Here is a 15,256-nt window from a genome sequence, read left to right as displayed (position 1 = left end):
CACAAAATCTTGTTTGTGGTCAGCAGATCACCAGCGACTCTGTGTGGAGCCGTGGACATCCTCACCATGACAACAGAAAAGAGGAATTTCCATGACAGATGGAATTTTGTAAGTGTAGTGAGATCCTCCGCAGAGGTCACAGTGGTGGGAACGTTCATCTCCAGTGAAAGAACTCCATCTCATGGATCCTTTTTAAACTGCACATTCACCTACAGGGCCCCGAGACAGTATTTACCCAAATTCAGCTTTGATACATTTTTGCTGTTTCAATACATCAAATCAAAACATAAACGTTTAGCTTCTTCATACAAAAAAAAACTTCTAAATTATGCACTTTAATCGCAAGATCAAATCAAACCACAACATTAATTAATTTTCGATATCCATTAATCCCAATTCAGGGTCGTAGGAGAGCTGGAGCCTAGGGTTCACCCTGGACAGGCCGGCAGTGTATCACAGGGCCACGAACACATTCACACCTACAGTCAATTTAGAGCACGCGGAGAGAACCCACGCGAACATGGGGAGAACATGCAGACTCCATGCAGAAAGCAGGTGGGAAGCGATCCCATAACCTTCTTGCTGTGAGGCAACAGTGCTAACCACTAAGCCATCGTGCATCCCACTACAGCATACTGGTGCCCCAGTATTGTCTTGTTTCAGGGTTCTTGTTGGGCCTTCATGGCTACCGTGGTGGCTATGGGGCACACAAGGTCCCCACCGTATTTCACTCCAACAGGCAATCCCCTACTTCATCCGTTACGCAGGTGTCACAAATCAATCATGAGATGATCTTCATCGCCACCCGCGACGGCCACGATGACGGCATACTGGTGAACCTCCTTGCAGCTGTTTATGCAGATTTACTATGTAATAATGTACCAATAATAACACGTCTGATCATGTTGCATCAGGGTAACGATCACGTTTGTCAATGTTCATCACAGTGCCGCCTCACAGTTATATATTATATATTCAGATTTTCCTTTTTAATGAGCTGAAATAGACAACTTTCTCAGACATCTTTGCTGCTCGTCATGTTGCAGATCAGGTTTTCAGAAGACATGTTGCAGCATTTACTGGCTAAAAGTCAAACAAACTGCTCCTAATGCATGTGGAAACACTAAAGCCTGGTTATATGACTTGAGGGAAAGTGACGGCCTCTGAAAGGTCGTTTCCGAACACACACCATCAACACATGGAATGTGGTGCAGATGTAGACTAGGATCTATAGTAGGCATTTGCACCAGGCCAGTGTAAGTTACAATTACATTGAGTATCTGCCTCATATGTGAAATCTGGACTTGAGTTTGTCATATGGCACATGGGAGACTTGAGATTTCATGGCTTTTTAATGCTGGCAGAGGTTGCTTTTTGGGTTGGTTTGTTGGGGTTGTAGCTTTCTTCCCTCAAGGACAAACTAACAGGCATTGAAAATCCTATAATTTAAACCAATTTCTTACCATTGCCACTGTCCTCTGAGTAAGCTGGTGTCCTAACATTTCATTCAACCCATTGAGACATCCTACCGAGACTTAGGGTGCATGCGCACAACACTAGAAAGTAATTGTTCAGTTGTATTGACTGTTTTCCACTTCATTAAAGATAACACTTGAATTCAATTTGCTGAATTTGTAGCGTTGTGCAATAGCGATATTCTCTGTATTAGCATACCTGTGCTAGCATGCTATTGTGGAGCCCATGCATTTGGTATCGCCAATAAAGTTCTGTTTAAATTAATCCTGCATTAATTTTAGTTTTGCTGGTGTTGTATCATTCAAAACAGCATATACAAGGTAAATGACCAAATTTCTCATGACTGTAAGCCACTCGACAGATGCATCTATAAATTCAGCCCAGGATAGGATGTTTTGACAAAGTAGGATAGTTCATTAGAACACCAGTTCTATAACGGCACCAGTTTCCATAGTGAAAAATAGGTGCAGGTTCTTGCCAGTCAGTCAAACAATATGATGTATTTATTTTTCCTATTAATCCCTTTGCTTTGCTATGCTGTGCACAAACTCAGAAGATTTTGCTCTACAGAAACTATCTCCATTTTTGGAATGGCTCCAAGTGCTTTGGATTCAGAACGAGTCTAACCTGGTATCTCAGCTGTCTTGCAACTGGGCAAACCACGTTCTCTTGAATTGTTTAAGGTTAGGGATTGCTTTCTCTGAAATGCATAAAAAAGTCTGGGACAATACTTCCAGATCCCTGTATTGGCTTTCATACTTCTGGAAGTCTTTCACAGTAGCAGAATTTCAGTATTGTCCACTTTGGAAATTTTTGAACTTTACATACTGCACAGAAGCACGCCAGGTCCAGCAGCTTGCACCAGAAGCAGTGACCCTAAAAATTACATGCCACCAAATTTAGTGTTTGTTTCTCTTTACAACAAGGTTCTGAACCCTCTTACAAAGTTCTGGCTTGTTACATCAAAGTGTTGCTTCGATACAATCTGACACTATTCGGAGGCTTCACCCCCAATTCCACTTGGCTGTGACGGATGAACAGCATACACAGAATTGTGAGGCTTGCTCTGAAGATCAGCTGTGTACATTTTTGACCTGATTAGACAAAATTTGCAGCCTGTGAAAAATGATTTCTGTAAAATGGATGGATAACATGAGAGTATGCAGAGTAACAAACTGTTGTCCAAGGAAATTAACAGTATTTGACTTTTTGAAATCAGACAATATATAACTCAAAAGCCGCATGTGTAAAGAAACCTCTAAATTTGAGACACTGGTGATACCAGAGTGCCGGTGCAGACACAAAACCTGCTGGAAGGATTGGAGTTAGACTTTTTTTTTTTTTTTTTTTTGTGTTACACTGCTGTTTAGAATGGACCAATTTTTCTCTTTTTGTTTTTTTAACTTGTAGTAACTGTAAAAAAGTGTCGTGAACAAACAAATCAAAACATTCTGAAGCAACAGTGTAGTGTTCTTTTATGGCTCCAAACAGAGCTGCATTTGGACAGATTCGTCCAACAGCCCATCAAAATTTAGTATTTGAATTTCTGAATCAATCTTTAAAATATGACTCCAGAATCTAAAACTATGCTAAACATCTAATCTGAAGATCAACCACACAAATAGATTCATAAAGTAAACATCCTTTAATACTCAAAGAATAACACAATTATTAAACACTGAAAAAGTATTAAAAAAAATATAATAATTCTGATATTTTGTGGAGAAACTATTAAGGACATGCTCCAAAGACATTCATCGGGGCTGCAGCGTGTCCACTCCTCATTTTATCGGCTCTTCTGCAAACTGTGTGGCTTTAATAGACACCTTGGTGCAAAATGCAGCACAAAGTGTGTCATCTGAAAGTCTTCTGCCCTAGTGAACCACACACCTGTTACTAAATCACGCAAACACCAATAACTCAAAGACTGGTGGAAACCATCACCACATCCAGACACCAAATCCTGTACATGCTTACCCCATTAAAAAACATAACACGGGGTTGGAGTTGACTCCAGCGAGAACTAGAACGGGGAATGAAAGAAAAGAAAAAAAAAACCCTGAAATGTAACCAACTTTGGAAATAACCTAACAAATCTAAGTGAATAATTATTTAATATTAATGTCACATGGAGTAATCAAGTCTGGCATCAATCAGTATAGAATAGTCAGCAGTTTGCCAAATGTCATTTTCAACTTTCCCATGACAAACTGGAATTATATTAGTAATTTTCCCTTTTTCTTTTTTCATCAAAGCAATTACTCAAAGTTATGCCCCATAAAAGCCCTACTGCTGTGAAAAACAGTGGAATATCGACTGCGATCATCACTGCTTGTTAATGGAACTGGAATTGATCATTCTTAATACTTTTGAATCGTAGCAGGATTTTATGCAGTTACAGAATGCACAACTAAAAGTATAACCGGAACTGAAGGTATGAATAACATGTAGGCCTGTCACAATAACTGTTTTTGCTGTCCCAGGAAAAAAAAAAAAAAAAAACTGGCAGAAAAATCAACATTATTGCCATTTTATGGCACGGACACCCATCCAGATATTACCAATATTTAGACTGGAATTTGAATATATATATCTGAAACATCCAACGTAAGTAAAAACACTCAACTAATAAAACAAACTGAGCGCTGAGGCTTACATTTAATAAAAAAAAAGTAGCTTGTTCCTGTTGATTGGCTCACAGCTCTCAATCTTAAACCAAAACTGCCCAAATTCTTTCCCCTGAAGGGCCACATTAATCTGCATGGAGGGCCAAGGGCCAAAAATAAATTATGCAGCATGAATTACATACAGGGCATGCAACTGTATTCAAATTAAATGTATAATGGTTTGTAGAAAATTGTTTTAAATCTGAAATAAAGTTTCAAAATAATGAAGACACTTTAATATGCTTAACAGTAATTTATTAAAATTTCAGCCAGGTTGTCTATCACCACTGAGGACAACAAAGGTGGCCAGTAGGTCACAAATTGGGAAGTCTTTGCTTATAGTCAATGAGCCAGTCATCAATTTTTACCTAACCGGTAAAAAAAAGGGGACTAAATAAGACTTATACTCCAGCCTAAGTGAACCATGGGCTACACAAAAATGTATGGTAGGGTGGTAGCTATAGCCAGGTAGGGGTCAATGAAAGGTTACACAGAGGTCAAATTTAAAAATGCTCCAATCATGTTGAAAAATATACCACATTACTTTTCTAATCATAACTGTTCCAAAAAGGTATAGTTTGGACTAACTATGAGGTGGTTCTGGAGTTATGGAGTAAAAACAGCAAAAACTGTGACAAAGGTCAGTTTTAGTTTGTACAGGGGTCAAAGGTTAAAATTGCTCCAATTTCAGTACATTGCACATTATGGGTTGAAATAAAAGGATTAATTAATGGAACAGTTTTGACCGTGTTGAAAATTTGGTTTCCAAAGAAAAGGTCAAATAACGTCAATATATATTAGATTCTATGACAAGACAGATGTTAGTTACCCTGTAATGGGATAACTAAGCATGACACATTGTGAAAATCATTTCTTACCAAAATTGGAGCAACTTTAACTTTTGACCTCTGTACAAACTAAAACTGACCCTTTTTTTGCTGTTTTTAACCCAATAACTCCAAAGAATTCAGTCATAGTCCAAACTACACCTTTTTGAAGTCGTTATGATCAGCCAAATAATGTGGTATATTTCTCAATATGACTGGAGCATTTTTAAAGTTTGACCTCTGTGTAATTCTTCATTGATCCGTACCTGGCTACAGCTACCGCCCTGGGATGGTTATCAAACATTTTTGTGTAGGTCATGGTCACTGAGGCTGCATTCTAAATGTTGTGCTGCCCCCTTAAGTGGTACCGTAAACCTGCTTGGTCCATGGACTATTAAACCCAAATGTTCCCATTCCAGAGCAGTGGAATGCGGTTTGGAAACAAACCCATTTGGACTAACCCAAAATGTCTCCGCCTATTTTTATTTATTTATTCCCATTCCTTCAGTTTAGAGGCTGTGCCCAAATTTTATGCAGCCTTATCTTGGACAATCTGTGGTGCACAGTCTAGAACACAAACCCATTTGGGGAGTGGCTGAGTGCACATTGATATCTCAATGCCACATATTCTGAGTGCTGGGTGCAGAGGGGCGGCATTAACTCATGCTATGGAAGGTTTTGCAGTAGGTGTTCTGCAAAGAAAACATCAGCCATCCACGGTGTCCTGTCATCTCCTTTAAACAGGAGTCAATGCGTAGTTCAACACTGTGATACTGAATGAACGCAGGCAGGTGTGGAAAGAATTTTTCGCAACCCAAATGATGGCTGACACCCCCGTTCATGTCCACACAGAAAAGCAGTTTAAAATGTGATTGAAATCACAGTTAATAACATTGTGTTTTAGCATCTGTGTTTTGTCATTATTTTGTGTTCCAATTATATGCCATTTCACATCGTCATGGACAGGAGTATGGTGAACCTGCTTATGTAAGCTGTGTCTGAGTGCTGCGCTCTAAAAACACCAAACTAGATTTTTAGACCTTCTTTTAGCACAAACACTTTATGATGTACAAAAGGAATACAGCAGGATTGCACCAGACCTCACCTCATTCTTACAGAACACACCCATGGGTGTACAGGTGAGTGCAGGTAATTGGTACTAAAGGAAACGGGCCCTGGGTATGAAGATGACAATTGTGTTGGGTGGAAACTAGCGATAGCTCCTGTGCTGTGAGCTCCTCATGGTGGAAACTAGGGCCCATAACCCTGCATTTTAATCATACAACTAAAATGTTGACATTCTTACATAAACAAATGTATGTGTATACATGAGGGGCAATATCAACCCTGGGGGGTGGGTGGGGGGGGACTATTGAGGTTATGTCTATATATGGTAATATAAGTCAACACAGTAATTATTGTGACAGGCTTATCTGTGTGTACAAAAACTGAAAAGTAAACTCTGAGTGTTGCAATTCAACTGAAATAAACACACATAAAAAAATTATGCATAGAAAAAAACAACACTGCAAAATCTAGCGCTACTTTTATCCAAACCTTCTGCAGGCAATTTGCTTCCAAAAGTGAAAACGGGCTGTCAGGACTGTTTGTTTTTCCAGGCAGAGACAGCGGGAGTCTAAAGCGCTCCCACAGAAAAGGAAGCAAAGACGGAAGGAGAAGAAAGAAGGAAAAGTCTCTGGGGGGTCTGAGGGGCATGGGGGGAGCAGAGCTCCCTGCTGTAAATACTGCTTGCTTGGGATGGGGCTCCTCCCACTCCACGGCGCTGTTCTTACAGCAGTAGGTGCTATCTGGCGCTGGCGACTCCTATGTGTCCTCCTCCCCTGGGCTGCCCACCACCCTCTGCCTCAGACAATCATCTGACAAGCCATGTGCCTTTGGTTCCGGGTGGCCCTCGGGGGACCCTCTCCTTCGCCGCCGCCACACCTCGTCCTGGTCTGCATCCCGTTCCTCCTCCTCTTCATCATCATCTTCCTCAGCATCGGCCTCGTGCTCCTCATCCTGTTGCTGGATGAGCTCCAGAGGCTGTTTCTCTGCAGAGTAACAATTATGACAAGAACCAGTGAACACTCGCAAAACCAGTTAGGAAGCGGAACTCAGGAGCTCAGAGATTTCTGCATTCATGACTGGATTTATGCACAAATTAAAAGGTAAATGGGTAACTTTCTGTTGCCACACTCTAAGATTACCCATTTTCAACAGTGATACTGAGCTGCTGTTAAGCTGCAATACGATGTGTGTCAGCACGTTAGTATTAGGTATGTGTCTGATCGCAGCTCATAAACACAATGAACAGAAGCCTCACTCATGCACAGTCAACTCACTCTTATACTTCATTTAAATCCGCACCCATCTCAAAAACGTTAAATTAGAAACAGAATATTATAATCCTTGCAAAGAGAGGGATAACTGTTATGTTACACTGCATTAGGTTCATCAAGGTGTACCTAATAAATTGGCAAATGAATGTCTGAACAGACTTTCTGAATTAAAATCATTTAGGGAGAGCATGTACAACGACTGTTAGTATGTTGCCCGTGGATGGCGACATTCTCTCAGACTGATGTAAAAATTAAAACCTGCTAGAGTGTGTTGTCAAATGGATATGCTTCCTAAGTGAAGTCTATTTGTGAGAAACTCTAGCAGTAATGACAACAAATCATTTTTTCCTCAGAATACTATCTGCAGACAGAGATCTTGCGCCCTGGTCACAGGATAAGTGAGCCTGGCATTCTTATAATAAAAGCGACAGAACACAACATTAGGTTGGAGTCTTGTGACTTTCAACAGGGACTGTCAGCCAATGCTGTTATTAGGTTACTTTATAAAATGCAACAGTAACTTTTAGTGGTGTAATGGACCACAGTTGATCAATGACCAGTGAATGCAGGTTTCCAGAGGCGGGACTAAAAATTTGATGGTGTCGAACTCAAAGTATTAGATGGTGGGCTCAAAAATTTTGATGGTGGGAGGGAGGCATTTAAATACCACATAAAAACAGTCAAGAATACCAGTCATAGATTCTTGGTAATAACAGTACAATATTAATGTAATTTATAAGAGAAATACAATGGCATACTGTTAAGTCTCTCCTTCCTTCAACCTCCATCAAGTAGTGGTACATGATAGCCACCATTTTTGAGGTAAGACAATATACAATTATAGACTTTTGATGAGGTGTACCCGTGATTATGCGGACCTGGTCAGGATGGGGTTCACCGAGGTCTTGGCCGAAGTGAACCCCATCCTGGGTTCACCGAGGCCTTGATCGTTCTGTTATAGTTTATCTTTCCTTCTTTGACCGCGAGATGCGCCTGCGCACGCGTGCGAATGAGCTGTCTGTGAGTAAATGTGGAGATGTCTGGAGTTATACTTGATGTGGACATGTCGCATCTCTGGCAATCAGTCTGTGAGCAGGACTTATGTCCTTTCTTTAACACAGTGATGAGTTTGCAGAGAGCGAAGAGCACAGGCAGCCTTTTTTTCCTTTTAATTGTTCACATGTGCGCGCATGAACAAATCGGCCATGAGTGGACTGGAGATGTCCGGACTTTTTAACTGAACGTGGACATGTCCTGTCTCTGGCAATCAGTCTGTGAGCAGGACTTTTATGGAATGTATGTAAACACATTTGTGAGACAAGACCGAGGAGCTGCTGCGGCAGCTGCAGCCAGCAGCGTTTTTATTTTCTGTGCTCTTAGTTTTTACTGCATTGTTTCATGACGACGCACAACGCAACTCGAAGCAGGCCCGTTAAAGGGGCTTAATAAGGAATAGTCTTTGTGCAATAATGCACAGGCATCATGTAGAATCTTGTCAACAAACTGACAGCCAAAGTAGGCGTTGCATCGTGTTATCTGATTGGTCATCATCGATAGAAGGCGTCGCTCGATTGGCTAGCGCTCTGCTGCACGCGAGGTGTACTCGGCTCCACCAGCGGTCAACTTGGCATGTGGTACAGCTCAGAAAGTGGTGAATGGGCCAATCAGGAGTTAGCAAAAATCACATACCATATAATAATGAAGTTTGTTGACTAAAATAAGATTAGACTCCTCAGGCTATAAACTTTAGCTGGCTAACGCGAAACGTTAGCAGACTAAGCGCTTTGTGCAACGACTAACATCAAACGATTAGTCGACCAAATAAGATTAGAGCACTTTATGAAACCGGGACCAGCTGTCAGTTTATAACCTTTTACCTCTGTGTCTGTCCCTTATCATATAATGACAACATTTTTATAGAGGGAGAACAACAAAAATGGCTAATACTTTCCTGTACTACAGCACTTTAAAACAGACACAACACTTTAGCAAACCTCCAAATGAGTGAATGGGGATGTATGCCATTTTTATGTAAACTGTTTTCTAATTTTAGCTGCTTTCGTAGCGATGTAGGTTCTAACAAGAGTGACTGCTCTCTATTCTTAAACTAGCTACTCACCTCTAAAATAAATACTTAAACAGCTAATTTCAATTGACAATTTTGGTATTATATTGTTGAATGTTCCTGTAATCATTTCACACACACAGAAAACAGCCTTTAAAACACACCACCTAATGACTAAAAGCTGCATATGCAGTAGCTTTAAAATAATTTTTAAAAAGCTGTTTCAAGGACAAACATTAATATGAAGCACAATCTCCAATGAAACTCACTCTGATAGTAATCAGAAGAAAATCTTTGTGAGGGGAAGACGAAATCTGCAATGAACACCAGTAACTGGAAAGACAATAATTCCCATTATTTCACTGGCAGTGTGTCTTCACAATAAATTAACACTATAATAACAGTAAGTGTGTTCCATTATTTAAATAAAAGATTTCCAAGTGTATTATAATAACTCACCAGCCCCAAAGCAAGTCCAGAAAAGAGAGTGACTAAACCGAAGATAACGTATGAGCCCCAGTTAGGAATCCCAAGCTCAACTGTCATGAAGTTATGACAACGCTGGAACACACACAAAAACCCGTTTACACAAGGCTGCTGTAATATAAATACAGTACAACAGAAGAGTTTTTATTACAATCGTCCATTAAATACAATGAATTTCCAAGATATGTGACTTCATGGTAAGTTACATGATGTAGGACGTAACTGCATAAATAAAGTATGTACAAGTTACTCGTGAATAATTCATTTCTTTCATCATCGCCACCATCCAGGCATATTTTTAAGTGGCTAATGATTCACCTCGTGAGTAAGACTATAAACTGGAGTGAATCTTTTGCTCCTCCCCTGGTGTCACCACACAGCAACATTAATTCTCTGTGATTAACACAGTGAGCAAATGTATAACAGAATCAGTCAGTCAATCAGGTCTGGGAGCATCAATGACACCACAGAACCGCCTTGGGTGCTGGAGGGCAACCACCCAGGCAGACAACCAGTCAGTGGGTCCACAAAATCTCTGTAAAGACTCCTGTATATTCAGCTTCTGATACAGGTGAGGACCATGTCAGCATCTTCTCACATAATCTGCAGTTAACACCCTGGACACCGCCGCACAACCACAGTATTGGTCATGTGTGTATGTGCAAGAACAAAATAACTAAAAACAACAGCCGGTTGAATTTCCAACAAACTTGGTTGGACTATTATTTGGGTTAGTGTCGCTAGATAATTAACTTTGGAGGTCAAGATCAAGCAAAATATAGCCCACAAAACTAGGTGCAGCATAATACTTCCACTACCAATGTGGCAAGAGATTTGATCAAAAGCTCTCATAAACCAGTAAAATATTTGTGATTGACAGGTGCAAGTGAGTTCCTGATAAACTCACAGAGAATAAACAGCAATATATCATCAACAGTAATAAAAAGCTTGTGCAAAGTGCACAGATTGTGCATCAGCCCTCTGATGCCTTTCATTCTTTTATACATTAGTTTAAACAGGAATGATGGTGCAGTGGAACATGTCTGCACTTGTTCAGTTAAATGCAAAGTAGGACTTTGGTTTGCAAGCAATTTATGACACCTTCTTGTTAATCACAGGGTTCTGGTTGCCACTAAGGCCACTGTAATGCATGATAAATAAATAAATAAATATAATGGTGTTCTGTCCACCCAAAATAGAAGGCAGACAGAGTTATTGATATCTGAATTTTAGCACCTGAGGACAAAGTCATTCCAGATGTGCTCCCAAGTCCAAGGAACAGCAAAAAGTGTTTACTGAGGGTTTAGTAACCTGACAAAATGTTTATTACTGTTCCTACTGTTTCAACACAGTGTTGCAAAAAAAGTGTACAAAGAGTAACTTAATGTTTTTGCACATAAAAGCCATTCATATTGCCACATAAATTTTCATATTTTGCAGCAACATGGACTTGCGAGAAGACTGGCATCCTGTCCAGGGTGTATGCCACCTTACGCCCTATGACTTCTGGGATAGGCTCAGGCTCCAGCCCCCCCACCCAGTGCCCCTTGACTGGAGTAAGTGGGTATAGAAAATGAATGAATGCAGGAACATGACCCGTTTTAAATAAACTGTGTACTAATACATTAATACTTCACCATATGTAATAAATAACATACTGACAATTTAGGTCCTCACTTACCCGGATGAACATGGAGAGCTTGAACAAAGCAGACATTAAATTCATTCTGTTAAAAGAGGAGGAAACGTCACTGTGTGATTTCAACTGGAATGATCTAACTGTTGCAAGTATGAAGTTGTGGATGGAGTGTTTATACAAGTTTAGTGAATGAGGATCACAGACACTACACAAACAATCAGGCTAAGAGAGCAGAAAATCTTATTTATTAATACCTCTGTAGTGTTCATTAATCTCAATTTATGATCTTAAAAAAAAAAGTCTGTATAGGACAATGCCAATTTGTTCCAATCATTGCACTGTTTGCAAATACTGTGTAAAGCAGAAAACTCACAAAAATGAAGACGGTCCAAACCAAGAAGAAACGGGCTCTATGGCGCTCCATTTCTGCTCGTCGACAAAGCTAAGAAAGTCTTCTTTAGTACGAGCTCCGTGGTACTTCCGGAACACACCATCCTTACAGCTGAAACACGCACACGGATGAACTTTAAATATCTGTGCAGACAAATACAATCTCTGGCAAAAATTATGGAATCAACGGCCTCGGAGGATGTTCATTCAGTTGTTTAATTTTGTAGAAAAAAAAGCAGATCACAGACATGACACAAAACTAAAGTCATTTCAAATGGCAACTTTCTGGCTTTAAGAAACACTATAAGAAATCAAGAAAAAAAATTGTGGCAGTCAGTAACGGTTACTTTTTTAGACCAAGCAGAGGGAAAAAAATATGGACTCACTCAATTCTGAGGAAATAATTATGGAATCATGAAAAACAAAAGAACACTCCGACACATCACTTTTATTTTGTTGCACCACCTCTGGCTTTTATAACAGCTTGCAGTCTCTGAGGCATGGACTTAATGAGTGACAAACAGTACTCTTCATCAATCTGGCTCCAACTTTCTCTGATTGCTGTTGCCAGATCAGCTTTGCAGGTTGGAGCCTTGGCATGGACCATTTTCTTCAACTTCCACCAAAGATTTTCAATTGGATTAAGATCCGGACTATTTGCAGGCCATGTCACTGACCCAATGTGTCTTTTTGCAAGGAACATTTTCACAGTTTTTGCTCTATGGCCAAATGCATTATCATCTTGAAAAATGATTTCATCATCCCCAAACATCCTTTCAATTGATGGGATAAGAAAAGTGTCCAAAATATCAACGTAAACTTGTGCATTTATTGATGATGTAATGACAGCCATCTCCCCAGTGCCTTTACCTGACATGCAGCCCCATATCATCAATGACTGTGGAAATTTACATGTTCTCTTCAGGCAGTCATCTTTATAAATCTCATTGGAACGGCACCAAACAAAAGTTTCAGCATCATCACCTTGCCCAATGCAGATTTGAGATTCATCACTGAATATGACTTTCATCCAGTCATCCACAGTCCACGATTGCTTTTCGTTAGCCCATTGTAACCTTGTTTTTTTCTGTTTAGGTGTTAATGATGGCTTTCGTTTAGCTTTTCTGTATGTAAATCCCATTTCCTTTAGGCAGTTTCTTACAGTTCGGTCACAGACGTTGACTCCAGTTTCCTCCCATTCATTCCTCATTTGTTTTGTTGTGCATTTTCGATTTTTCAGACATATTGCTTTAAGTTTTCTGTCTTGACGCTTTGGTGTCTTCCTTGGTCTACCAGTATGTTTGACTTTAACAACCTTCCCATGTTGTTTGTATTTGGTCCAGAGTTTAGACACAGCTGACTGTGAACAACCAACATCTTTTGCAACATTGCGTGATGATTTACCCTCTTTTAAGAGTTTGATAATCCTCTCCTTTGTTTCAATTGACATCTCTCGTGTTGGAGCCATGATTCTTGTCAGTCCACTTGGTGCAACAGCTCTCCAAGGTGTGATCACTCCTTTTTAGATGCAGACTAACCAGCAGATCTGATTTGATGCAGGTGTTAGTTTAGGGGATGAAAATTTACAGGGTGATTCCATAATTTATTCCTCAGAATTGAGTGAGTCCATATTTTTTTTCCCTCTGCTTGGTCTAAAAAGTAACCGTTACTGACTGCCACAATGTTTTCTCTTGATTTTTTTCTTATAGTGTTTCTTAAAGCCAGAAAGTTGCCATTTCAAATTATTTTAGTTTTGTGTCATGTCTGTGATCTGCTTTTTTTTCTACAAAATTAAACAACTGAATGAACATCCTCCGAGGCCGGTGACTCCATAATTATTGCCAGGGGTTGTATTTCATGCTAACTAACAATTTTGAGAAAATCTCATGGACTAACAGAGACTGATGCATACAATTCTGGTCAAGCATACAAAACCAGGCAAGCATGGTTAAGAAAATGGAGAGCAGCCAAACCATCAATATTCATGCACTGTCTCATCAACATTCACACTGGACACTGTAATAACTAGAGCAGACACTCAAAGAGTGCAACACCTGCACCTTTCGTCTGACATCATGCAAATTCATTCTTCGTGATTAAGTGGACCCATAGTATATGGTTCTCTGTGGCCTTGACATTTGACCTATTCTGTTCAGAACTGAATCACGTCATTGTTGACGAACACCCTTCCAACATGTTCAAGTCATATTGGGTCCAAACTGTTTGAGTTCAACAGTTAAGACCTTCAATTTGACCCTTGAAGGTCACAGGTCATGGGACCACTAGAAAGGTGATGCATGACTTCCTATTTGTTTAATATTAATAAGTGTATGGTTTCACCAATTCTAAATATTCCCTTTATATGCACTGGTCTAACAGTTTGAGCCTAACCCATGACCTTGAGTTTGACCTGATTTGTCTCTAGAACAAATCACTTTGCTGTTGGCTCAACCTCAACCAAGTTATTTTATTCACATGCACACAAGACTGAGAACAAATCCACTGCACATGCTGCTGGTCAGTACAGGTGTAATTGAGAAACAACTGGACACTCTGTTCTGAAGGGTGCACATGTGAATGCTTTGACTGGACAATGCTCCACTTTGGGAGGGGGGAAACGACAAAAGTGAAACTCACCAGGCTTGTTCTACATGCTACTGCTATTGTTCAGCTTACTCTTTCATAATGACTAACTAAAAATGTTGTAGCAAACAGGCATTGTGGCTAAAACTATGTTATCCATCTGCCAGTGACAGCTGAATTGGTGTGGTAATATATGCATGCGGATATATATATATATATATATATATATATATATATATATATATATATACACATACATACATACATACATACACACACACACACACACACAATGGTCAGTGAGAATTCCATGTCTAACTGGCGTGCATTATTTTCGTGTATACGCATACGTAGTTCGGCGAATTAAGTCACTGTTATCACTCCGCTCTGGTCGTCACCATAGCAATGCACAAATCAGTTGGCGCAGATCAGCTGTGTTTTGACAAGTGAATGACAGAAACGCGATAAAACATGGATTTCCAAGAGAATTTTAATATTGTTAGCCAAAATAAAATGTTTGAGGAATAGAAAGAGGAGGAGGGCAAACGAGAAGAACAGCAAAAGCAACGGCGTAAAGATATAACATTGGAAAAACTGGACAAGATTGAACAAGATTGAAGACGGGAAAAAAGAAGAGAACGGTTCTATCCTTGCGGGCTGGGAGTGTTCTGCATCAAAACAGCGAGCGTAGTTTCTGGACCTGTTGCCAGAGTTTGTTAAAACACGACACAGCGGGGGGGGGGGGGGGGGGGGGGGGGGGGGGGGGGGGGTGGGGGGGGGGGTGG

General features: G+C 40.1%; 1 protein-coding gene across 1 annotated transcript in view; it reads right to left on the bottom strand.

Moving 5' to 3' along the window:
* Positions 1–5,464: 5,464 nt before the first annotated feature.
* The window catches only part of tmx1 (thioredoxin-related transmembrane protein 1), an 80,693-nt gene continuing 70,901 nt past the window's right edge, over positions 5,465–15,256 (bottom strand). The window contains exons 4-8 of the mRNA XM_034159564.1: positions 11,872–12,000; positions 11,541–11,586; positions 9,833–9,934; positions 9,643–9,706; positions 5,465–7,020 (exon numbers count right to left, since the gene is read on the bottom strand). Coding sequence (XP_034015455.1) covers positions 6,794–7,020; positions 9,643–9,706; positions 9,833–9,934; positions 11,541–11,586; positions 11,872–12,000 — 568 coding nt within the window. The 3' untranslated portion in view covers positions 5,465–6,793. The remainder of the gene's footprint in view (positions 7,021–9,642; positions 9,707–9,832; positions 9,935–11,540; positions 11,587–11,871; positions 12,001–15,256) is intronic.

Source organism: Thalassophryne amazonica, chromosome 19, assembly GCF_902500255.1.
Source record: "Thalassophryne amazonica chromosome 19, fThaAma1.1, whole genome shotgun sequence".
Lineage (NCBI taxonomy): Eukaryota > Metazoa > Chordata > Actinopteri > Batrachoidiformes > Batrachoididae > Thalassophryne > Thalassophryne amazonica.
The sequence above is the reverse complement of the archived record's forward strand: the minus strand, read 5'-3'. Positions and strand labels throughout refer to the sequence as shown.